Consider the following 26,209-nt stretch of genomic DNA (forward strand, 5'->3'; position numbering starts at 1 on the left):
TGATGAATTACGCGAACTGAGTATGAAGGATCATTTTTTACTATAGAAATACTGACGTAAATACCCTATAACCCTCTGCCTAAAATCTTTAACAAACTTAAAAAAATCTTTACAATGTGGGATTCCAGCGTTCATTTCCTTTTTCGATTCAGGATGTAACCCGTCTAGGAAGAGCTTATGTACACGGATGCTTTGGATGTTAGCTATTATTCTGGACTCGAAAGTGTTAGGTTTCTGTCCAAACATCACAGCACCTTAGACAACTGCAAGGGATGCACAGTGCGGTATTAAAATGCGATAGGCATGGCCAAAATGCCCCTTGATTCTTTCCTGTAAAACAGCTGAGTCAGAAAAACCGCCTACAAGGAGTGCAAACTTGACCTCAGACAATTCTGGTTTGGCGAGAAGGTTGGATAAGTGGGAAATGATGTCATCCAAGACTGGGTTGAACAGCTGCCTCATGACTTTTGGTTCAAGGCAGAGGTACTCGTTACGAAGGACTTTTATTTCATCCAGGCTGTAATGGTGCTGAATGGCTGTGTTAACATCGAAACCTCTCTGGCTGAGAAATTTACTCAAGAAACTACCAGGCAACCGGATTCGTGTTGTCCCCCCTTCACAGATACGTTTTCCGACTTTCTTTACTTCGAAATCATACATGAGACAGAGCCAATCCACCGGATTGTGACAGGCATAATCATCAAGGGCGTTATAAAGGTCTCGGATTGCACCGTTTTCCATAAGTTCATGAACAGTCACCACAAGAGTTCCGCCTACATAAATAAAAGAGTCAAAAGATTTAAAAAGAACATTCTGGCCGCGGTTGTTCGAAAGTTGAATTACGTTATCTACTGGATATAACTCTATACGGTGGATAACGCTATACGTTTTACTATCACTTATCCACCACCGGATTGCAATTGATCCGTTGCATAGTATTATTCGATCTTTATATAACTGGGCCCTGCACATTTATTAAACAGAGAACATTACATGAAAATGATAAAAAATTGATCACTTAAAAAATGGGGTGTCTAGCTTTACATGTGTTGACTATTTCTGTCTCGAGATTTATACTTTCTGCTTACTCTGCTGATCATCACAGCAAATAGAAAAAATAAAAAATTAACATAAATGAAATAAAACAATTAAACCGCACAAGGTCGATGTCTTTGTTCAAGTCTAGAGTTTCGAGTGGAACAATTTGCTACTAGGAAAATTGAGTTTACCTTCAATGTCAATTACTATGTACTGTGTTTCTGGTCGGGCGATGGCGTCCTCAACTGAGGCATCGTTGCTACCACTCTCAGCAACAGACTCTCTCACCTTTTGCTTTCTACAGTAGACGGAGGCCGCCTCTGGCTCCAAAGCGATCAGTACCTGCTCTGGGTTTGAGGGATGTGCCAGCCCTGCCTAAGATAAAAGTACAAGCACTAGATGTCAGGATAGTCAATGAAGATGATGTTACAGAGACATATTTCAGAAAATGGCCGTCAGAAAGAAGTACATCACGGAAAAATTTGTATATCATAGCAGCTCACTTGATAAGTAGTCTCTCTCATGAATTGTTTTGACGCTGGCTTCCATATTGCTGGGACGGTCAAGACCCATTGCACCTCATTCTCTCAGAAGTCTTCGTCACCAGTTCTCTCCTTAATCACCTCTAGTGCCCGTGTGTAAAGATATTGTATAGAATATTTAGAAACATCCAAGGCCCTCATGAGCTTGGCATTTCCTGCCTCTACAGTGGTGTTTATATTCAAGCTCTGTGAAGAGAAAAACCACGTTTATTTGGAAAGTTTATCAGTTCTATGTTTTTAGTAAGTTTCTGCGCTCTCATTCGGTTCGGAATTAATCACCTAAACAACATAAGAAATATCTTTCTATGAATATTTCTAAAAGAAGTATAAACCCATTGTTATGAAGAATCATTTTAAAGCAATCAAAGTAAAAATATTGTCGAGCCTCCTCTTCCTTCAAATCAGCAAATTTATCTTTGGCTTCATAGCCAAAGGAATTGAAGCTCTGGTCTGGATTGAGCAACAAACATGTAGATGTCTTCATAGTGGAGTAACCTTGGTCACTTCCCCATTCTTTATTCATGTGGATACTTTTTTCTCTTTCTTTGTTATTGAACGCAAATGCAAACCTATTTAACGTTGTACCAAAGTCAATTGCTACCACAGCGATGAATGTTACAGGAGAGGAGAGGAAAAGTTCTCCTCCCTCTTGATCATCTGTTGAACGATAATTATAGTCAACAAATAAATAATTAAATAAGCACATGCTTCAGGAAGAAACGTCAAATAGATGAGAGAGGCAGGTGATGACAGATATAAAATGCAAAGTAATGAAACACGGTTTCAGTTCATGTATTGGCAATTAGTAGAAAAGCAGAATTTTATTCCGCAGTTGATTTGAAGTTATCCGAATCATAGAAAGCTTCAAGCGCTTGAAATACTTTATCATAACCGAGCTGAAATTTGCAGAAGAATTCCGAGAATACCGAAAAGTCGTCGATTTCTTAATATCATCGTATTAGAGTGTGCCAGGTTTGAAGAAAATCACGACTTGAACTCCATTATTGTATTTAGTCATAAATGGGACGAATCACTGAGGTCTCATTTTTACCTTCAAAAATATGATATGGTCCATTTAATATTAAGAATGTTTGTTTGAGCGACTTTCAATTCTGTTTTCGACTTCATGAGCTCATGTAGTGGTCGGTCACAATAATTTTGGTTTGTGCATCGTCAACTCACATTCCGAGGTTCTTTGCATCTTTAAGACAGCTCTTGTTCATCGAACACGAAGATTTGTAGTGGAAATCACTCAGCGGTAAAATAATCGCCCTCAAGGAAACTAGGTCATTATAATGTGTTACAGGGGATTTTGTCCCTTTCTTGGAAAGATTACGTCATAATTATAATGGCCTCAAAGATAACGATTTCTTTAGGTTAGAGACATCAGACGTTGTTGAAATTAAAACTTTGTTGAAGACTTTGGTATATGAATTATGGCTTGAGCGTATATTTGATTGGTTTTTCGTCTGTTTTAAGCTTTTGAAAAGGTTATGTTATGCTCATCTCAAAAATCGTTTCTCAAAATTGTAAAATAAAATAAATGAATAAATAAATGGTAAAAAGTACATGACACTTCCGGTTTTTCTCAGAAATCTTGTAACATTTTCCCAGCGGTTTGGGCCATTTTCAAGTTCTCACTGAGGCACGAGAACGAGGCAAAGTGCGAATTAAGAGTCATGGTATTTCAGCATCGGATCTCTCAACCGTGAAAAATAGTCTATTGATTTAATTTATCAACCCTCTGCATGCGCAAGGACTCAATGTTTTAAATCGTTGCTCTTTATTCGCTGTATTGTGGCAATGACAGACACACAATCCCCCACTACCGAATCACAAACGACGATCGACGACGCTCGAGCTCGTTCAAGGAGGTCGTTCATCGCTGTGTTGAAAGCTAATCGCGATGTGTTCTCCAACTTGCCGGAAAGGATTGAGCAGTGGCTTGAGAAGGAAACAGGGGCTACAAATCAACCCGAAACGACCAAACACGGGTTCGTAACACCACATTGAAGAATGAATCGAACATAAGAATATTCCGTGCACATATCTTGCCTAAAATTTTGACACATCTCTAAGTTTAATGTCACATAGTTAAATACAATACGTAGTTAAGTGTCTGGTGTTAACGAGACAACTTCATCAGCCGATTTTTTCTTGTTAAGCAGAAGAGATGAGTCAGAAAGATTAGCACGATCAGACATGCAAAAGCAACTGGAATGTTTTCAAGGGGAAATAAACGCGAATACGCAAAGGTAAGCAGGCTTTGATACACGTTACTTGTACACTGTTATGTGTGACCTTCCATATGACGGGGTAGGGTCAGGCATATGTGTTTCGGGAAAAACTAAAGATACTCAAGAGCCACTGACCATGAGTAAATATCTAGAATTTTCCTAAAGGACCCTTTTAATGAACCTTTTCCAAAATTATATCGAAAAGTTCTATTGCGCTTTGCGTTCTGCAAAAATTCGAAAAGAATGTACACCCACAACGCAATACATTTCCTAAAGATCGTTTCAATAATTTACTGGATCTGACGTAACGACATAACGTAATCCGGACAAGAGTCGTTTGCGGTTGATTAAGTGAGAATTCAATGAATCACCCAAAATTTGACGCGCATTCGTATTCATAGCAAACTTCACATTTACCTGTTGGTGGAATCTTGATATTTATAGTCAGTGGTTTGTCAGTGCTCTTTAAACGTGATTCGGTCTGGCATCAACGATTTAATCGCTCTTCTGTCTCCGGAAAAATTTACATTCTGGGGTATACCATCCGTTACGGACGATTTCACGGGTGAATTCGATACGATAAACGGTAGGCAAACATTAACCTTTTATCTGATGTATTTACGACATCGTAACGATAATTCGAGATTAGAGATTGGGCCATGTTCGAAATTAATTCGAAAAAGTCAATCTCGATCCTGTAACGCAATAATAACTACACGAAAATATCGCGCGAAATTGTCACGGATAAGTTCTGAGCTGAACATTATTATGGACATCAGTAGGGTTTGTAATTGGTGACCTCCATTTAGGCTAATTCGATTAACACTTCTCCCCAATTCTTGGGAGAGTGTGGTTTTAGTCCTGAAGATCCTTTCAAATTCGAATTCACAAAGGGAAGCCGCGATGAACTCAGCAGAAACGAATAAGGCCTAAGAAAAGACAAAGTTTTGAAATTGGTAGTTACTTGGTTTTTCCAGTCCACATTTTTTTCTCAGTAAGCTAACACAGGATGAGTTTTTCACAGGATGTGGACCGAGATCACGACGTAATAAAAACCAAAATTACGTTAAGTCGCGATCATTTACTTGTAGTAAGTATTCTTCGGTCACCCTACGATGAACTACGGAGTAGCTACTAATAGATTCAGTCAACGGAAACAGCGATAAGTTCCGGTAGTGTGAGCCTCTTGGCTCGAGTTTTAATCTTACTTATTGCCATTGATGTAGAAGATAGTAACAATAATGGACGAATACTATATCATTATTATCATCATTGTCATTGCCATGTTAATATTGTTCAATAGGTTCATTTATCTTAATTTTTTAAGCATCAAATGTCAATTTTGAATAAGCGTTAGCATCCTTTACAGTTTAGTGACCTTGGACCAAACTGTCAGAGAGATGACTGCAGCACTTGAGGCCATGAAAAGCGTGCACAGCTCAATGGTGTTTAGCAGAGACAGGTTAACCCGATTTCACATTTCGTATATTTTTATTGTGATTCTTGAAAAAACTGTTAGGACTGTAAATCACATCGCAGGTTTTCTAGCATGTATATAATTCCGTTTACAAATATATATACAATCATCACAGAAAAGTCTGACACTTGATTCTGGTAGAGAAAGATTTCCTGATCAACGTGTGGTAGTTCGTAGAGTTGAATTGAACTGGAAACGAGGCTGAGATCTATATTGACCCTTTAGCTCCCAATGGACAAGCGAATGCGACTAAAAATTGATGGTAGTAGACGTGAAATATGCGAAAATATGATGACGAGGAACGTCACGTGACTGCCAACGTCAGCATTTTTACCTTATTCTAGTAGAAATATCAAGAAGGTAGCTAGCTTATTACCATTACCTCAGTAAATTGATCTTATTTGCATCTGGAATTTCAATGTCTTTCTAAGCTTGTTGGAGCAGAATTGAAAACGAGGCAATACAATAGAAAGAGAGGTGTATCTTTGGCAAAATGTTTATAAGACGCAAACACAAAAATAGATTGAAAACGAAAGGAATTACAATCTGCATTAAAAACGACATTTTTAAATCTGTAAAGTATGTTTCGATGCTACTGATGCCATCCTAAGTGGCTCACTTTCCTGCAATTTGATTGGTTACTGTAAACAAGCCTTGAAATCTGATTGGTTGTTTTCTTATTAGTGAAGCTTCCTCATTGGCTAAGAAAAAGATGCGATTTAAAGCAAAAAATGATGCAATTTGTGAATAAATCGCACCAATTAGAGTCAATCAGATTATAGGGACCCCCAGTGATTTCAAAATGGGTGTAGTAAGTTAGTATATCGCGTACTTTAAGGATTCTCTTACGTTAGATTGTTACGTTAGTATCTCACGCACTTTTAGGATTCTTTTTCCTTAGATTTTTACGTTAGTATCTCGCACACTTTTAGGATTCTCTTTCACTGGATTGCTACGTTAGTATCTCGCGCACATTGAAGATTCTCTCTCATCAAATTGTTACTTTAGTTTATCATATAAACTATGGTGTTATACAAGGATTTCCAGCCCAGCGAAAGAGAAATACCATATTTTTCACGTGTGATTGATATCGCAAATCAGCTGCTGACACGTCACTCGTATTAAGCGCCACCCGGTCAGGTTGGTGAATTTAGGGCAAAGCCTTCACCATTCCGCTCAATCCTTCATTGTTTGTCGGAATTTTCCCGGATTATGGCTGCTAAAACAGTGAAATATCCGTATACTTTATAGACAGTGACGTTAAACTTTTCTAGAAGGGGAAGGAAACCAAAATACGAAGAGAAAATCCGAAAGTTACGCATTCAGTGGCTTTGTTGATGGCATTTTTCGCGGCTGAGAACGAAAATCAACAACTAAAAGATTTGCCACCAGCCGATTTTGGCGGTGTACCTGAAAGATTTCTTCTGTCGGTAGGGACCAATTCAATAACTGAGAATTTTGTTGCACGGTTACTTCTAGATATGAAATTTTGTTCTGTGGGTATCTCGCGCGCTTTTACGATTCTCTTTAATTGGACTGTTACGTTAGTATCTCGCGCACTTTCAGAAACTCCTTCATTCGTGAGTTACTTAAGTATCTCGAGTACTTCTAAGATTCTCTTTCATTGGATTGTTGCGTTTGCTTCTCGCACACTTGAAGGGTTTTCATCCATTCAATTGGAACGTTGGTTTTTTGGTTACTTTCACTATTTCAAACATAGAGCGAAGATAAAAATGTCGTCGATCTCGAGGGAATCATTAATAATCTGGCGAAATCTACCAGTGATGATTTTTGTTAACCATCCGAAGGATTCTTCCAGATCTTAAGCTCTTAGTAGCAAGCGACTAAAGTATACAAATTCTTTAAACCGTTTGACGGTTAATATTGATTTGCATTTTGGACGGTTGACCGTAAAAATTTATCCTCTTTGATTGCTGACGGTTTAACTCCATCGAAACCCTCTTGCAAATGCTCATGTTACAGTTTGAATTTTACTTAACAAATGTGTTATCGAATCACGACGTAAGATTGCTCTATTCAGAATCGTGAACTGATTTAAAAACTTGTTGCGCAGGGAGAGTGGTATTTTAAAGTAATCCACATAAAACCGAAACAATATTTACCACAGTAGAATGATAATAGTAAATATATACGTATAGGTAGTAGCATGACTTCGAGTGCAATTTAGTGTAAACAAGTACGAGCAAATTTTTCAAAGACAACAAAATTGGACGAGCCCGTAGGGCGAGTCCAAATTGTTGTCTTGAAAAATATACAAGTGCTTAGATGCACCAAATTGCATTCAAAATTATGTTATTACTTATTAATAATTAACATGAAAAAATCATCCCAGAAAATCAAGACAAACAAAATTTTTTTGCGCTTATGTTACAACTTTGCAGTCGTGTTACATGAAGAATGCACTCGTTTTCAGCTAATCAGAAGCGCGTAATTTTTCAAGTGTATCATTATTGTAGCTAGTATGTATTAAAACAGGGTACAATATTACATAAAGAGATGATTTTGACTCATTTATTCCTGCAACCGTTAGTATACTTTCCGGTGCAATTCCCGCGCGTGTTGCTGGGAGGTGGATAGCAAAAGAAATCCTTCAAGGATGCACTTAAGAATACCACTTCTGTCCGCCTGTGCTTCTGTTATGTTCTATTCAAATTTTCAGGACTCTGTTAGTCTTACATCGTGATTCGATGACCAATTTTTAAAGTTAAATTCAAACTGTAACGCGAGCATTTGGAACTGACGTGGGATGAACTGAAAGGGTGCCAGCAATATCGTAAAATGTTTCGCAAACTTAAAAATGTTTGTTTCACGCGACACCTTTTTATGGATGTTTTTATTTTAAGCATTTGACCAAAGGAACACCGCTCTTAATATTTACCTCGTTTGCAAGTCTGCCCCGACAAGGTTAAGATACTATTTCAAAAGATATCGGAATTTCAGATACAAATAAGATCAATTTACTAAGGTAATAGTAATAAGCTACCTACTTGATATTTTTATTAGAATAGGACAAAAATACTGACGTCAGCGGTCACATGGCATTCCTTATCGTTATCTTGTCAAACATGTCGCATCTACTTGGCTGTGAAGTCTCCTTTAATTTTTAGTCGCGTTCGCTTATCCATCCGGAGCTAAAAGGACAATGTAGATCTGGGCCTCGTCTCCATGTTGAAATATAGAGCGCGTGACAAAAAAGCTCTCTATTTTGTAACGCATACCACAATTCAACTCTACGAACTACCACACGTTGATCAAGTGGTATTTCTCCACCAGAAACTATTGTCAGCCCTTTTCTTTGGCGATGGTTAAATGACTGAAACTTTTTTTATTTCGGTATCTGCTTTCTCACGCTACATTTGTGTTATTAGGTACGTGGAGAGAGAATTGAAGGAAAAGGAAGATACAATAGAGGCGAATAAAGAACGGTTAAAACTGGTGGAAGAGGAGTGAGAGCACCTAAATTTATATCCTAATAAGTAAAATAGCCACTTTTAAGATCTATAAAATCGCCCTCCGAACTGCCATGACTCATTTAACTGTCACTTACTTATAGAGCTCCATAAATAGGAGACTATGATCACCCATTTGGCCGACCAAATTTGTTCATGACGGTAACCGTAGTTCCTACTTCCGTACATCTAGTTTGTAATTAGCCTTGGTTGTCTGCTTATTACGCATGGAAGCCAAAGAAGTAAAGAAAAAAGTTTGTTTTACTCTTCTTTTCCACTGCGATAAGAAGTTCTGAGCTTCAAACGAAGAGCAAAGATATGCCTAAGAGTACTACATCACAATTAAAGGTGCATAATAATAATTGCTATCCAGAAATGAGTGTTGGCTAAAACAATTTTGATGCTTTAGGATTTACTTTAGTTGGTTTTAATCATAATTGTACGGTATATAAATAAGCTCTTTCTTTTCTTAGGAATCTGAAACTCAAAGAAGAATTGAAGAAAAAGGAAAAAGAGGCAAAGGACAAAATTACAAAGCAAGAGGAAAGGTAAATTCTCAAATTATATGATTTAGAATTTATTTACATTTCACTGTATTTTCATAACATCTCACTAGTATAGGTTGAATTTGAGACAGCACGGGAGCAGCGAGTCTAATCTTAACGGCCAAAAGAGTATGAACGTGACTAAATCCTTCATATTGGCCTTCCACTAAACATCATCTCTCTGAATTTATTTAACGCTTTTAGTCACGTTCCAGACTTAACGTACTTTCTGAAATCAGACACATCTATGTACATCTGTTTGTTGCTAATAACCTTATTAGTCAATAGACTTGCAGTTGCTATATATGTAGTCGAACTTGTTGATCCTCGGAAACTTAATGTCTTACACTCTCACATGCAGTTTTGTAGCGCATTAGATAGCAGCAACCCACTAGTATCCGGGAGTTACGGGTTCGAATCCTGTCGTAACTTAAATTTCTTCAGGCTTCTTTTCTCCAATTTCAATAATTGTAGCTCATCTGCGAGGAATTTTTATTTTCTTGAGTATAAGTCCAACATGATTGAGTGTTTAAAACCAACTAGTCAGTAGAGAGGCATTTTATAAATTTTTTGTTTGATGCGAGTAACCTCTGGTATGTGCTTGTGTCGGTTTCCCGCTGAAGACTGGAAGAGAAGCAGGAAGATACGTCGCAAAACAACAATGGATCGAGTATTTGACAGAACCTTTCTTGTCGTGTTTCCCTCTGTAACTTAGATGGAAGCGTCAAAGTCTCTCACTTTCCTGTAAGCGTTTTGTAAAGCTTCAACTGCTAATGCAATGTACTTTCAATTTAAGCAAGAGACGAAAGACGAATGACGAAAGTTTTTTTTTGACGTGAATCACAACCGGCGGGGCCGATTACCAAAAAAAAAGGTCAATGTCGAGTAAACAAAACTTTTCGAGTTCCTTAAGAAGAGCGTCATTTCTGTGAAAAAAGATTCAAAAGTAGAACAACTTACTCTGATCTCGTGTGTTTTGATAAATTTTGACGGTACATATGGTAACCTTCTCAAATGGGCAGGAGCTCAGATGTACCAAAATCTAGGCTTTCTGTGTTACCAGAACGTCAAACCAAAGGAGAGCTTGTTAGAAATGGAGGAGTAATTATAGATTTTATCAGAGTAAAGAAACCTTTTTTGAATCATTAGTCTCGGAAATATCATCGGTTATGGTCAATGATGCGACAAATGTCATCAAAATTTGATGACTTAATTTTGGTCAAACTACCCCTAAGCCTCAACAGATGATCGAGTATTGCACCATGAGTGGAGAGGTGTGTACAAAGACATTTGTTTCGATTAACACATGAACATAAAGAAAACGATACAAGTTTAAACTTATGAGACAAAGCCCACGTATTTTTTTGAGGTGAATGAACTGGTAAGACCGGAAGCTAAGGAAACAATGAACTGATAGTGGTGAGGAATTGGGGAGCATTTGATAAACAAGTTTTACCGAAGTTAAACCCTAGTAAGCACTTCAAGCCCAAATAGGCAATTAGAAAAATTCCCACCAGAATACGACAAGAATGATATAAAATCGGAGATGATTGAGGCATGACTATAACCGTCGTTAAGACGCATGCCTACATACCATGTACAACAGACCTGGAGAGCTAGAAGACCAAAGACAGTTGTGAGCCATTACTTGGAAAATCAACCTAAATCTCCCGAAAACAAATTCGCCAAAGATTGAAGTAAGAGCAACGCAATCCTGAAGCGTTGTGTCCTATGTGACTATAAAGAGAAATAAAAGAAGTTTGGGGGGGGCACCTCGAACTTAACGCAATTTTATTTCGAAGTTGAAGTACAGTAAGATCGAATTAAAAAATATCTTCTTTTATCGTAACAAATTTCTCACGATCATCTCCAAAAAAAACATCGTGATTCATAGAAGTAAGACATCATCTTTAGACTTGAAGGTTTGTTATCTCACGTGCACATGTTGATCTTCAGGATACCAAATCTCAAACTTCAAGTTTTCGGCCTTTTTTCGCGTTTTGTTCGCGCTTTGTCCTCAAAAGTATCCTCATCCAAAGAGCCAGCAAACACCATGCGTATCTACAGAGTTAGAAATGGTGATGAACTCGGCAAATTCTTTCATCCTTCTTCAAAAATTATGAGAGAAAAGTGGCCATAAGCTAGTTGAAAACCCGCGGAAGCGCGCTGAAAACACAATGGCGCTAAACGGGAAAAATTTGAATTGATCTCGCGCATGCGTGGACAAAAGGCTGCTCTGCTCAACCAGTCACAGAGGACTAAGATAACACCAAACCAGTCAATCAATCAATCGAAACGACGCGATTCACGTGGCAAAAGATAGTACTCCAATGATGTTGTTTTAATGAATGACAATTATATTCATTACGATATTAGCGCAAGATTTTGGTTTGCAAATTGAGTTTAAGCTGATGATAGCTTTTCCACGAAATCCTTCTCGTTTAGTCCTTTTCTTTGACTTGACTTATCAAGTTTGCTTATCTTCAGAATCGCAAGACTCGAAGGCGAACAGGAGAAGAAGGAAAGGCAGATTGTAGAAATAACCAGAGAAGAAAAAGAAAAGTGAGTGCTAACTAAAAGCTAAACCTTGTTGGCAGGATTCTGAACTTTTTTTAAGTTAAGGGTAACTCTTATGCCCTAATGCCCTTTCCAGAAGAGACGAGCTAATAATTTAGGACTGAACACATACAGGTCATGGAAGGATTTTTCACGATGAAGGGATAGCTTAAGAGTCATTGGTATTTTGAACATATAAAAAATTTAGGATGACTCTAAAGCCCTTTTCAGAAGAGACAAGCTAATAATTTAGGACTATACACTTACGTCACAGGGGACAATTTTCCGCAATGAAGGGATAGTAAATAAGTTATCTACAGATGATGATGGTGATTCTTAGACAGCAGATAAATACTGTGTTTATGAAGTTGCTTAATCTGTTTATGTCTTCGCTGGTTAACTCGTTATCAGTGATTAATTTATTATCTAAAATGAGATCTTTAATTCTATTGTTAGAACTGAAGGCCTGACAAATGAACATCAGAAGGAGGTCGATAAATTGTTACGCGAAATACAGACAATGAAAGAAAAGTAAGTCTATATCAACCGCCTGATTCAATCAGTAGAATCGGCTCGGAATAAACAAAAATTGAGTCTTGTATTACAGTTCTAGCTTCCGTTTTTATTAATTTTTTCTTAACGGGTATCTCTAGAGTTGGACAGCGTTCTTGATGACAATTCTCTTCGACGTCGTCCACCGCAAAATCTTGACGCGTTTGAGGTCAATTTGTGTTGAGTCTGTTTAAAGCGGATCTTACATCAGATTTCACGCCTACAAAAAGGATTTCACTCATTCTTTGTCTTATCTTAAAGGTTGTTGAAGAAAAGTGACTATATTCAGAAAATGTATGAGGACTACAACAAGAATCTTGCAGATCATAAATCCAGGTCTGAATGGACAAAGCAAAATGAGTACTGTTGAATATTGATCATTTTAAAATATCTATTGCTCTATAGGCAAATAATCAGAGCCTTTTTTTTCAAGAGTCCGTATTCAGCTAAAACATCGAAAGAGAAATTTTTATTGTTTCGGTGGAAATATGTAATTGGGTTGCAGAGAAATCTCGCTGGTGTGTATTTTGTACGCTTAGAATTCGTTCTGGTAATACAGAAAGCCTAGATTATGGTACATCTGAGCTCCTGCCCATTTGAGAAGGTTACCATATGTACCGTTAAAATTTACCAAAACACACGAGATCAGAGTAAGTTGTTCTACTTTTGAATCTTTTTTCACAGAAAGGACGCTCTTCTTAAGGAACTCGAAAAGAGGGAGGAGGAAATCGCGAAATACACTCAGATGTAAGTTAAAAGACAAATTGTAACTCACCTAGTTTTGTAGATGCCGTGCTCGCCCCACGAGTCTTAATTCAAGAGAAAGACTCTGTTCAACTTCCTGGCAAAATCCCTGCGCAGTTAAAACAAACATTGATTTATGGCTGGAATTCTCGCCCCAGCAGCGCTCGTTCTAATGTGTCTCTGTGGGGTCACATGACCACCGTTTCACGTGAGCAGAGTGTAATTGAAGGTGGCGTGACATTCTTACTTTGTAGCATTTCTAGCTTTCGTACACGTTTTTGTTTCCCAACTAAAATACATTCAGATGCTCAAATTAGGCTAATCATTCCACCACAAGTATCCACAGAGCTAGAAATGGTGGTAAACTTGGCATATTCTGCCATCCCTCTTCAAAAATTGAGAAAAAGGTGGGGATAGCCCAGGTGAAAACCCGTGGAAACGCGCTGAAAACATCAGAACGGCGCCGAACGGGCAAAATTTGAATTAATCTCGCGCATTCGTGGACAAAAAACCTCTCTGCTCAACCAGTCACAACAGAGAGTTATCCTTACTTAGATGACACTAAACCAGTCAATCACTCGACCAAAACGTCTCGATTCACGTGGGAAGAAATTCCATTGAAACCCCAGTGATGTTGTTTTAATAAATGACACTGTTTACTAAGGTATAAGATTTTGCTTTGTAATTTGCATATTGAGTTCAATCTGAAGATAGCTTTTCCATGAATTCCTTCTCGTTTAGTGCTTTTCCTTGACTTGACTTATCAAGTTTGCTTATCGTCAGAATCGCGAGACTCGAAAGTGAACAGGAGAAGAAGGAAAAGCAGATTGTAGAAATAGCGAGAGAAGAAAAGGAAAAGTGAGTGCTCACAAGAAGCTAAACCTTGTTGGCAGGATTTTGAACGTTTCGTAAATTTAGGGTGACTCTGAAACCCTTTCCAGAAGAGACGAGCTAATAACTTAGAACTGAAATCTTACTGTAGAAGACAGGATTTTTCGTGATGAAGGGATAGTTTAAGAGTCATTAGCAGTTTTATTGGTGAAAATAATTTACAATGTAAATGATTTACATGTAAATGATAATTGTGATTCTTAGACAGCAGATGAATACTGTATGTATGAATTTGACTAATCTTTTTATGTCTTCGCTGGTTAGCTCGTTGTCAGCGATTAATTTTTTTTATTTAAAATGAGATCTTTAATTTTTTATTGCTAGAACTGAAGGCCTGACAAATGAACATCAGAAGGAGGTCGATAAATTGTTACGCGAAATACAGGCAATGAAAGAAAAGTAAGTCTATACCAACCGCCTGATTGAATCAGTAGAATCGGCTTGGAATAAACAAAAATTGAGTCTTGTATTACAGTTCTAGCTTCCTTTTTTGTTAATGTACATTTTTTACTCATTAACATCGATTTTGCTTAACCGGTATCTCTAGAGTTGGACAGGGTTCTTGATGAAGATTCTCTTCGTCTAGGCTGTAGTTGTCCATCCCAAAATCTTGACGCTTTTGAGGTCAATTTGTGTTGAGTCTATTTAAAGCGGATCTTACATCAGATTTCACGCCTAAAAACGGGATTTCAATTATATCTTGACTGATCCTAAAAGTTATTGAAGGAAAGTAACTATATCAAGAAGATGTATGAGGACTACAACAAGAATCTTGCAGATCACAAATCCAGGCTTGAATGCCAAATCAGATTTAAAAACAGTTATTCTTGGCATTTTTCTTGCCATTGATAAAAGAAGTTACGAAGCGAAATGAGTACTGTTGAATATTGATCATTTTAAAATGTCTACTGCTCCAGAGGCAAATAATAAGAGCCATCTATTTTTTCCAAGAGTCTGTATTCAGCTAGAACATCGAAAGAGGATTTGGATTGTTTCCGGGTGGAAATATGTAATTGGGTTGCAGAGAAACCTCGCCAGTGTGTATTTTGTGCGCTTAGAATTAATTCTGGTAGTACAGAAAGGTTAAATTTTTGGTAAGCAACTAAATTGGGACAATGGTGAGTACATTTAAGCTTCTGCCCATTTAAGAGGATTACTATATCTACCGATAAGATTTACAAAAACACACAAGATCAGAGTGAGTTGTTCCGCTTTTAAATCTTTTTTTCACAGAAATGACACTCTTCTTAAGGAAAAGGGGGAGGAAATCACGAAATATACTCAGATGTAAGTTAATAGACAAAATGTAACTCACCTATTTTTGTAGAGTACATGCTTTGTTTCCCCACTAAAAGATATCCAAATCCTCGGATTTGGCTAATCATTGCGAAACTTCCTTTTTGAGTTATGAAAAAAAAAAAACAAAAAAAAAAAAAAACAAAAAAAAAAACAAAAAAAAAAAAACAGAAAAACTCTACGTTAGCGTTCAAAGAGTGGTATGTTGTTTGCACCAATCAGATCGTTTGGGGTATGTATCTCGCACCAATCAGACGCCGTATAAAGGTATGTATCTCGCACCAATCAGAGCGTCGCCTTTGTTCTTTGGTTTGAGAGGTGTTCAAATTTCAACGAAGTAATGGGGGATTCTGAGAGAGCGGTTCGTAAAATGAAATCATCTCATAGAATGAGAAATATTTGATTTTCTGTATTTTTACGTGTATTTTACGGCGCTTTATGAGAAATGCGATACTACTAGACAGATGCAAGATATCAGATTACCTATAGTAACCGTGTTACGCGTGCTGTGAAAATGGTGGATAGTGGTTCGAGAGAAAATGGAGTTCTGTGCACTGTAGCACGATCATGGTTGATGTTCCTTCACGACGATAGAGGGTAGAAAAATTTTGAATCAGATCAGATATTGCTCTAGGTGTTGATGAATTGCACCAAACATTTTGATTTGAGCAGTTCTCTTACGGCAAGCTGTGTTGCAAGATTTATGATTTGCTGAGTGTGCCGATTATATTTTTCTGGATTGGTTTACTCGGTGCTATCTCTAGATGAATGTGTGATTAAAATTAAATATGGACGATTTTGTGTATGTTTTCGATGCCTGGAAAAAGTGATCTTGTGGGGTTGTTTGTGTTTGGTCAAGGACGAATTGATTTTGTTATCTGGAATGAATGATTTACGGAGGTAAGTTAATATGACGTGATCTACTAACGTTGAAAATATTTCAAGTGGAAGGAACAATTTTGGTCTCGGACCGAATTTTTGTCAACAAAATAAACACATACCGGTTAAACAGATAATGATACAGACGACCTGCAAAGCTGTCAATTGTTTCTCGAATATTGCACATTACATCTACATCTACATCTACTTTTATTAAGTTGGTAAAATCTGTGCAGACATCACACAAACCAACTCGTGCGCAAAGTGAGAAGACTATACGAAGACTTGAAATTATATTAAGATCGATTTTGATCGAGAAACGGGCCAGGAATATTCCACAATAGTGCAAATAATCGTGAAAGCCGATCGCGGAAAAGCGACTGCGTGACGCAACGGTAAGCTATAACATGACATGTTATTACCTACCAGACGAAAAAACTCTTTAGACTCACAGTCTGCGTTTTGTACCCACTCTGCAATCTGTAGTCTATATTTTGTATTTAGTCTACATTTTGTATCCGGTCTGCAGTCTGCAGTCTGCAGTCTGCAGTCTGCAGTCTGTATTTTGTACTAACAGGTATCCGTGGCACCAATACAGTTTATTTTTGGTGACAGTTATTCGCACAACACACACAATCTACCACAAAATAACTGAGTGTAAGTTAATGCGACATTTTCGTTGTTTTCCGCGTTAATGCTCTTCATTCCGTTTGTAAAAATGTACCCAACCCCCCCAAAAAAACTCTTACATGCATAGCATGCCTATGTTTATTAACCTTAGCAGGGTGTTAAATCGCGTAGAAAGGTAAAAGCGTTGTGTAACAAACAATTATAAAAATCGCTCTCACGCTTGTTTCAGGACCTTTAAGAGTAACTTATTAAAATGCAATGGCTTATAAATACAGGTGTTTAGTGTTTACTTGTAAAACTCTCTGGAGAAGTCTATGACAATTCGACGAAACGCGTCGGAAATTAAAGTAAGTTTTACAACAACTATTCGTAGAGGGCTGCTCACTGGTTTAGTTTTACTATTATTTCTTTAAACTGTGCCACAAACGACCCATTTTTAAGAGTCTATGTGAAGAGTGCAATTTAAGTTGGTTTGAAGCATAATTGTACGGTATATGAATAAGCTCTTTCTTTTCTTAGGAATCTGAAACTCAAAGAAGAATTGAAGAAGAAGGAAAAAGAGGCAGAGGACAAAATTAAAGAGCGAGAGGAAAGGTAAATTCTCAAATTATGCAATTTAATTTTTTTTTACATTTCACTGCATTTTCATAACGTGTCACTGCTATAAATTGAACTTGAGATAGTACAGGGACAACGATTCTAATATTAACGGCCAAAAGAGTATGAACGTAATAGATTAAAATCCTCCATATTGGCCTTCCACCAAAAATCATCTCTCCAAGTTTATTTAACACTTTTATTCACGTTCTAGACTCAACGTACTTTCCATAATCAGACATATTTATATACATCTGTTTGGTGCTAATAACCTTATAAGTCAATAGACTTTCAGTCACTATAAATCTTGTAGAACTTGTTGATCCTAGAACTTAATGGGGCCTTAAAATGATTGTGATTATGGGTTACCATTAAGGTGATGTCTGATCTCTTATCTGACTTTGATTTTGATCAGATTCCTTCACGGGAACAAAGAACAGTTCGAAATTTGCAATACTCTCACATGCAGTTTTCTTGCTAGTAGCACCCGACTAGTAACACCCAACTAGGCTTCTTTTCTCCACTTACTATAGCTCACCGGCGAGGATTTTAATTTTTATTCACTAGGGTATAAGTCCAACATGATTTGCTGTTAAAAACCAACCAGTCAGTAGAGAGGCATATTGTCTGCGCATGTTTTGTACATTTTTTGTTTGATGCGAGTAACCGCTGGAATGCGCCTGCGTCGGTTCCCCGCTAAAGACTAAAAGAGAAGCAGGAAAATACGTCGGAAAACAACAATGGATCGAGCATTTGACAGAACCATTTTTGTCATGTTTCCCTCTGTAACTTAGATGGAAGCGTCAAAGTCTTAGAATTGTTGTGTGGTCTGCGGAAGGAAGTGGTTTTCAAAAGGCAAAAGAGTATGCAAACGACTTCTAGTCTTGTTTTATGACTGTTTGGGCGATCAATGTCGATGATGTTATTTATGAAGGATGCGAGAGGCTTGTTGAAGAGCATAGACCTATTGGATAGTACTCTCAAATTACCGTTGATTGTTTGAAGCACTCACTTCCTGTGAGCGTTTTGTAGAGCTTCCACTGCTAGTGCAATTACTTTAATTTGAGCGAAATTTGAAGGTTTTCAGAAATTTGTGTTTTGTTTGAAATGTTTTTTTTTTTGGCATGAATCACAACCGGCCGGGCCGATTATGAAAACAAAAAAGGTCAATGTCGAGTAAAGAAAGGTAAGACAACGTTTCTACTAGAGATATGGTCGTCAAATCAAAGGAGAGCTTGTTTAGAAATAGAGGAATAGTTATAGACTTTATCAGAGTAAAGAGACCTTTTTTGAATCATTAGTCTCGGAAATATCATCAGTTATGGTCAATGATGCGACAAACTTCATCAAAATTTAAAGACTTAATTTTGGTCAAAGTACCCCTAAGCCTCAACAGATGATCGAGAATTGCACCATGAGTGGAGGGGTGTTCCCTGTTGCACCTAAAAATGTGTCCAGTAATAATTAATTAAGTTAAGGCAAGTTGCGTGGAGAGAGCAAAACACTGATAATTTAAACCAGTAGTAAGCTTCTGGTACTAATAACAATTTCCTAAATAGCAGCTTGCCACAGTAAATCCCACAGCTATCCGTTCCGTCAATAGAAATAGTGTAGTCAATATCCCAAAGAATCAAAGAGTTCCATTCCTTTGAGTAATTATCAATTTCTTATCCCTACTCTCATATTTTGAGAAGAAGAGAAAATTTAATTATATTAATCCGAGAGCTTTTTTTTTGAGGTAAATGAACTGGTTAGACCGATAGCTAAATAAACAATGAACTGGCAGTGGTCAGGGATTTGGGGGCCATGTAATAAATAAGTTCTACTGATTAGTTTTTCCTCCTGTCAGCACTTTCAGCCTAAATAGGCAAATAGAAAAATTTTCACCAGAACACAGCGAAAAAAAAACAAAAACAAAACCGGAGATGATTGAGGCGAGACTTTAACCGTTATTAAAACACATGCCTACATACCACATACAATAGACTTGGAGAGCCAAAACAGTTGTGAGCCATGACTTGGAAAATCCACATAAACATTCCAAAAACGAATTCACCGAAGGTTGCAGTAAGACGAACGCAATCCTGAAGCCGTGGAACATTTTTTAAAGCCTTGTGTCCTATGTGAATACAAAGAGAAAAAGAGACAATGATATTTGAAGTGATTTGAATCTTGGGGGCCAAAGCGAACTGAACGCAATTTTTCTTTGAAATTGAGGTAAAATATGATCAAAGTCTAAATTATCTTCTTTTATCGTAGCAAATATCTCACGGCGTCTCCAAATAAAACTTCGTGATTCATAGAAGTAAGACATTAACATCTTATGACTAACTTTCAAGGTTTGTAGTCTCATGTGCACATGTTGATCTTCAGTAAATCAAATCTCAAGCTTCAAGTTTTCGGCATTTTTTCGCGTTTTGTTCGCACTTTGATCACTAAAGTATCCTCATCTGAAGAGCCAGCAAGCACCATGAGTTTCCACAGAGTCAGAAATGGCGGTAAACTTGGCATATTCTTTCATTCCTCTTCAAAAATTATTAGAGAAATATGTCGATAGCCTTGTTGAAAATCCGCGGAAGCGCGCTAAAAACATCAGAATAACGTTGAACGGGAAACATTTTAATTAATCTCGCGCATGCGCGGACAAAATGCCTCTCTGATTAACCAGTCACAATGGAGCGTTATGGTGATACTAAAGCAGTCAATGGAGCGTTATGGTGATACTAAAGCAGTCAATCACTCGACCGAAACGTCACAACTCACTTGTTCAGTTGGGAAGAAATTGCATTGTGAGGCAAAAAATAATACTCCCGTGATGTTTTAATGAATGAAAATAATACTTATTACAATATTAGTGCAAGATTTTGCTTTGTAATTTGCATATCGAGTTCAATCTGATGATAGCTTTTCCACGAATTTCTTCTTGCTTAGTGCTTTTCTTTGTCTTAGATTTATTAACATTTCTGTTTTCTTGTCGTCAGGATTGCGTTGCTCGAAGGTGAGCAGGAGAAGAAGGAAAGGCAGATGGTAGAAATAGCAAGAGAGGTAGAGGAAAAGTGAGTGCTAACTGGAAGCTAAACCTTGTTAGCAGGATTTTGAACATTTCGTAAGTTTGGGGTGACTCTGAAGCCCTTCCCAGAAGAGAAAAGCTGATGATTTAGGGGTGCAAGCTGATGATTTAGTGCAAGGGAGGAGTTTACGTGATGAGGGGATAGTTTAGCAGTGGAAATTCTTCGGTGTAAATAATTTATCCACATGCCATGATGGCGATTTTTGAGGGCAGATAAAGACTCTCTTTATGAAATTGATTAATCTGTTTGTCTTCTTTGGTTAACTCGTTATCAGTGAGTGATTTTTATTTAAAATGAGATCTGTAATTCTTTATTGTTAGAACTGAAGGCCTGACAAATGAACATCAGAAGGAGGTCGATAAATTGTTACGCGAAATACAGACAATGAAAGAAAGGTAAGTTTGCATTAACTGCCTGATTGAATCAGTAGAATCGGTTTGGAATAAACAAAAATCGAATCTTGTATTCCAGTTCTAGCTTCCTTTTTGCTAATTACATTTTTTACACATAAACATCGATTTTACTTAAACGGTATCTCTAGAGTTGGACAGGGTTCTTGATGGCAATTTTCTTGGAAGAGGCCGCAGTCGTCCACCGCAAAATCTTGACGCGTTTGAGGTCAATTTCTGTTGAGTCTATTTTAAGCGGATCTTACATCAGATTTCACGCCTAAAAACAGGATTTCACTCATTCCTTGACTTATCTCAAAGGTTATGGAAGAAAAGTGGCTATATCCAAAAAATGTATGAAGATTAAAACATAAATCTAAGCTTGAATGCCAAGTTAGCTGGTAAAATAGTTATTCTTTTCTAGCCATTGGTAAACGCAGGCACAAAGCGAAATGACTACTGTTGAATATTGATCATTATCAGATAGCTATTGTTACAGAGGCAAATAATCAGGAGCCATCTATTTTCTTAAGAGTCTATATTAAGCTAAAACATCGAAAGAGGAATTTTAATTGTTTGGGTGGAAATATGTAATTGGGTTGCAGAGAAATCTAGCCAGTGTGTATTTTGTGCACTTCGAATTAAATTTGGTGTTACAGAAAATGTTTGGTAGGCAACTACATCGAGTCAATAGTGAGTACATTTGAGCATTTTGCTTATAACAGAGGATTGCTATATGTACCGATAAACGTTAAAAAACACACGAGATCAGAGTGAGATGGTCTGCTTTTAAATCCCTTCTCACAGAAATGATACCCTTCTCAAGGAACTCGAAAACATGGAGGAGAAAATAACGAAATATACTCAGATGTAAGTGGATAGATAAAATGTAACTTACCTAGATTTAAAGATACCGTGCTGAACCCACGAATCTTAATACAAGAGAAAGACTGTTCGATGTCCCAGCAAAATCACAGTCAGTACGCTTAAAAACAAAAATTAATTTATAGCTGGAACTCTTGCCCATGCAGCCCTCGTTCTAATGTGTATCTCTGGGGTCACATGATCACCGTTTCACGTTAGCAGAGTGTAATTGAAGGTGGCGTGACATTCTTACTTTGAAGTATTTCTAGGCTTTTGTACACGCTTTTGTTTCTCCAGTTTAGGCTAATAATTGCCAACCTATTTTCTTTATGAGCGTTGTGCGTTGGCCAAACAATTTCAATTTCAGGAGCTTTAAGAATAACTTACTAAAATGCAATGGCTTATAAATACAGGTGTTTAGTGCTTACTTGTAAAACTCTACGGAGAAGTCTGTGACAATTCGACGAAACACTTCGGAAATTAAGGGAAATTGTTCAGCAGCTGTTCGCAGATGACTGCTTACTGTTTTGGTTTTATTATTATTTCTTTAAACTGTGTCACATACGACCCAGTTTTAAGATTCAATATGAAGAGTGCAATTTAAGTTGGTTTGAATCATAATTGTACGGTATATGAATAAGCTCTTTCTTTTTTCAGAAATAAGACACTCAAAGAAGAAATGAAGAAGAAAGAAAAAGAGGCAAAGGAGAAAATTAAAGAGCTAGAAGAAAGGTAAATTCTCAAATAATATGATTTAATTTACATTTCACAGTATTTTCTTAACGTTTCACTGCTATAGATTGAATTTGAGACAGCACGAGTCAAAACGGCTAAAAGAGTGTGAACGTAATAGACTAAATCCCCCATATTGGCCCTCCACCAACCATTATCTCTCTGGATTTATTTAAGACTCTTATTCAAGTTCTAGACTCAACGTACTTGCTGAAATTAGACATATTGATGTACATCTGTTTGGTGCTAATAACCTTATGAGTCAAAAGACTTTTTGTTTTGGCAGTTTTTTACCCTTTGCTTCACATCTAGTAGAGGAACTTGTTGATATTCGGAAACTTAATGTGGCCTTAAAATGATTGCGATTATGGGTAAATATTATGGTGATGTGTTTTCTCTTATCTGACTTTGATTTTGATCAGATTCCTTCAAGGGAACAAAGAGCAGCTCAAAATCTGCAATATTCTGACATGCAGTTTTCTTGCTAGCAGCCCCAACTAGTATCCGGGTATTACGGGTTCGAATCCTGTCGTAGCTTAAATTTCTTCAGGCTTTTTTCTTCAATTTTAATAATTGAAGCTCATCTGCGAGGATTTTTTATTTACTAGAGTATAAGTCCGACATGAGTTTAAAAACCAATCAGTAAGTAGAAAGGCATTTTATCTGCTCATGTTTTGTTCATTTGATGCGAGTAACCGCTGGTATGCGCCTGCGTCGGTTTCGAGAAGCAGGAAAGTACGTCGGAAAAACAACAACTGATCGAGTAATTTACAGAACCTTTCTTATTATTTTTCCCTCTGTAACTTAAATGAAAACGTTGACGTCTCAAAATTGTTGTATGGTGTACGGAAGGAAGTGATTTTCAAAAGGCAAAAGAGTATGCAAACGACTTCTAGTCTTGTTTTATGATTGTTTGGGCGATCTATGTCGATGATGTCTTTTTTATGAAGGATGCAAGAGGCTTGTTGAAGAGTATAGACCTATTGGATAGTACCTTAATTGTGTCATTGTTATCTCAAGTTATCGTTGATTATTTGAAGCACTCACTTTCCTGTGAGCGTTTCGTAGAGCTTCAACTGCTAGTGCAATGTACTTTATTTAAGCGAAAGAAAAAAGTTTACGTTTAGTTTCAAAAGTCTCGTTTATCAAAACAAAAAAGGTCAATGTCGGGTAAAGAAAAATAAGATAACATTAGTACTAGAGATACGGTTGTTACATCAAAGGAGAGCTTGTTAGAAAAGGAGGAACAATTATGGATTTCCTTAAAATTACAGAAACTTATTTTCAATCCTTAGTATCGGAAATATCATTAGTTATGGTCAATAATGCCACAAATTTCATCAAAATTTGAAGAATTTGAAGATTTAGTTTGGGTCAAAGTACCCCTAAGCCTCAACAGATGATCGAGAGTTGCGTCATGAGTGGAGAGGTGTGTACAAAGACAAGAGAGACCGGCCTGTTGCCCTATGAGCCTAAAAGTGAGACCAGTAATAATTAATTCAGTTAAGGCAAGTTGCGTGGAGAGATTAAAAGACTGATAATTTAAACCAGCAGTAAGGCTCTGGTACTAATAACAATTTCTTGAATAGCAGCTTGCCACAGTAAATGCCACAGCTATCCGTTCTGTTAATAGTACCGACTCAATGTACACGTATTAGGGTCACTTCACATCTCCCTACACAGCAGAGAACATAACATATCATCAATCTTAATTACTGAAGAAATGATAATTGAAGCATCAAGACATTTCTAGCAAAGTGAATGCAAGTCAGACTGGTTTGAATACATTTCAATCCGAAATTCGTTTTAAATTACAACAGAAATGGTGTAGTCTATATCCCAAGGAAACAAAGAGCTCCAGCCCCTTGAGTAATTATCAATTCGTTGTATCACTCTTCTTATATTTTAAGAATTAGAGAAAGTTTGATTATATAAATCTGCGAGCTTCATGGTGCAATTCTGCTCAAAAGTCAATTCGCAAGACAGAAGCATTCTACTGAGATGAACAAGACTGAGTCAAGCTAACCCCATTTGTTTCAAACAGCACATGAACATAAAGAAAACTCATGAAACAAAGCTCACGCATTTTTTTTTAGGTAAATGAACTGGCTAGACCGAAATTAAATAAACAATGAACTAACAGTGGTGAGAGATTTGGAGACCATGTGATGAATAAGTTTTACCGTTTTACCTCTAGTTGGCACTTCAAGCCCAAATAGGCAATTAGGAAATTTCCACCAGAACACAACGAAAAAATAAGCCAAAATCGGAGATGATCGAGGCGAGACTTTAACCTTTATTAAAACACATGCCTATATACCATGTACAACAGACTTGGAGAGCTAAAAGGCCAAAACGGTTGTGAGCCATGACTTGGAAAATCCACATAAACATCCTAAAAACGAATTCGCCGAAGGTTGTAGTAAGACGAACGCAATCCTGAAGCTGGAACATTTTTTAAAGCCTTGTGTCCCATGTGACTAAAAAGAAAAAAAAGGCAGTGTTATTTGAAGTGATTTGAATCTTGGGGGCCAAAGCGAACTGAACGCAATTTTCAAGTTCCTTTGAAGCTGAGGTAAAATATGATCAAAGTCTAAATTATCTTCTTTTATCGTAGCAAATATCTCACAGTGTCTCCAAATAAAACTTCGTGATTCATAGAAGTAAGTCATTAACATCTTATGACTAACTTTCAAGGTTTGTTGTCTCATGTGCGCATGTTGATCTTCAGTAAATCAAATCTCAAACTTCAAGTTTTCGGCCTCTTTTTGCGTTTTGTTCGCACTTTGATCACTAAAGTATCCTCATTCGAAGAGTCAGCAAACAACGTGAGTATCCACAGAGTTAGAAATGATGATAAACTTGGTATATTCTTTCATCCCTCTTCAAAAATTATAAGAAAAAGGTGGCGATCGCCCAGAAGCACCTCTCTGCTCAACCAGTCACAATGGAACGTTATCCTCCCTATGACACTAACCAGTCAATCACTCGACCGAAACGATACGATTCACTTTGGAAGAAATTGCAATGTGAGGCAAAAGAAAATACTCCAGTGATGTTGTTTTGATGCATGAAAATAATATTTATTGCGATATTAGCGCAAGATTAATATTTTTTGCTTTGTAATTTATAGATTGAGTTCAATCTAATGATAGCTTTTCCATGAATTTCTTCTCGTTTAGTTCTTTTTTTTGACTGGACTTGTTAGAAATTCTGTTTTCTTATCTTCAGAATCGCGAAACTGGAAAGTGAACAGGAGAAGAAGGAAAGGCAGATTGTAGAAATAGCGAGAGAACAAGAGGAAAAGTGAGTGCTCACTAAAAGCTAAACCTTTTGAACATTTTGTAAATTTAGAGTGACTCTGAAGCCCATTTCAGAAGAGACAAACTGATGATTAAGGACTGAACCATTAAAGTGCAAGAGAGGATTTTCCGTGATGAAGCGATAGTTTAATAATCATTGATAATTTTTCAGTGTCAATAATTTACCCACAAATAATAACTTGTTATCAGTAGGTGATTTTTTATCTAAAATGAGACCTTTAATTCTTTATTGGTAGAATGGAGGTCCTTAAAAATGAACATCAGAAGGAGGTCGATAAATTGTCACGCGAAATACAGACAATGAAAGAAAAGTAAGTCTATATCAACCGTCTGATTGTATCAGTAGAATCGGCTTGGAATAAACAAAGATTGAGTC

At 37.1% G+C, this 26,209-nt stretch overlaps 2 protein-coding genes across 7 annotated transcripts in view; one reads left to right on the forward strand and one right to left on the reverse strand.

The window, feature by feature from the left end:
- Positions 1 to 130: 130 nt before the first annotated feature.
- LOC149045135 (heat shock 70 kDa protein 12A-like) lies at positions 131 to 1,766 on the reverse strand. The gene is made up of 3 exons (XM_089206619.1): positions 1,542 to 1,766; positions 1,230 to 1,413; positions 131 to 773 (listed from the first exon to the last, which is right to left on the reverse strand). Exons 1-3 carry the CDS (start codon positions 1,560 to 1,562, stop codon positions 256 to 258), a joined length of 723 nt encoding a protein of 240 aa, XP_089062745.1. The 5' UTR covers positions 1,563 to 1,766; the 3' UTR covers positions 131 to 255.
- A 1,406-nt stretch (positions 1,767 to 3,172) lies between these two features.
- Positions 3,173 to 26,209, forward strand: part of LOC113671139 (uncharacterized) — a 36,271-nt gene continuing 13,234 nt past the window's right edge. For 3 of the 6 annotated variants that reach the window (XM_089206595.1, XM_089206600.1, XM_089206599.1), the window contains exons 1-19: positions 3,173 to 3,574; positions 3,749 to 3,835; positions 5,187 to 5,279; positions 8,684 to 8,761; positions 9,238 to 9,312; positions 11,797 to 11,871; positions 12,322 to 12,396; positions 12,679 to 12,753; positions 13,102 to 13,164; positions 13,945 to 14,019; positions 14,377 to 14,451; positions 15,286 to 15,339; positions 17,377 to 17,451; positions 20,436 to 20,510; positions 20,846 to 20,920; positions 21,722 to 21,784; positions 22,436 to 22,510; positions 25,742 to 25,816; positions 26,070 to 26,144. In XM_089206595.1, the coding sequence (XP_089062721.1) occupies positions 3,384 to 3,574; positions 3,749 to 3,835; positions 5,187 to 5,279; positions 8,684 to 8,761; positions 9,238 to 9,312; positions 11,797 to 11,871; positions 12,322 to 12,396; positions 12,679 to 12,753; positions 13,102 to 13,164; positions 13,945 to 14,019; positions 14,377 to 14,451; positions 15,286 to 15,339; positions 17,377 to 17,451; positions 20,436 to 20,510; positions 20,846 to 20,920; positions 21,722 to 21,784; positions 22,436 to 22,510; positions 25,742 to 25,816; positions 26,070 to 26,144 (1,529 nt within the window). In that variant the 5' untranslated portion in view covers positions 3,173 to 3,383. The remainder of the gene's footprint in view (positions 3,575 to 3,748; positions 3,836 to 5,186; positions 5,280 to 8,683; positions 8,762 to 9,237; positions 9,313 to 11,796; positions 11,872 to 12,321; positions 12,397 to 12,678; positions 12,754 to 13,101; positions 13,165 to 13,944; positions 14,020 to 14,376; positions 14,452 to 15,285; positions 15,340 to 17,376; positions 17,452 to 20,435; positions 20,511 to 20,845; positions 20,921 to 21,721; positions 21,785 to 22,435; positions 22,511 to 25,741; positions 25,817 to 26,069; positions 26,145 to 26,209) is intronic. The other 3 variants (XM_089206596.1, XM_089206597.1, XM_089206598.1) reach the window with 3 other exon arrangements.

The sequence above is a fragment of the Pocillopora damicornis genome, chromosome 5, assembly GCF_964200805.1.
Source record: "Pocillopora damicornis chromosome 5, jaPocDami1.2, whole genome shotgun sequence".
Classification (NCBI taxonomy): Eukaryota; Metazoa; Cnidaria; class Anthozoa; order Scleractinia; family Pocilloporidae; genus Pocillopora; species Pocillopora damicornis.

What these genes read in the sequence shown, in the direction of transcription:
- LOC149045135 (XM_089206619.1), bottom strand. Translation starts at nt 1,562, where the DNA reads ATGAGAGAGACTACTTATCAA. An exon ending in TGAGAGAGACTACTTATCAA is followed by an intron (nt 1,414 to 1,541) that starts GTGAGCTGCTAT and finishes CTTTTATCTTAG; the next exon opens with GCAGGGCTGGCACATCCCTC. An exon ending in CATAGTAATTGACATTGAAG is followed by an intron (nt 774 to 1,229) that starts GTAAACTCAATT and finishes TTATTTATGTAG; the next exon opens with GCGGAACTCTTGTGGTGACT.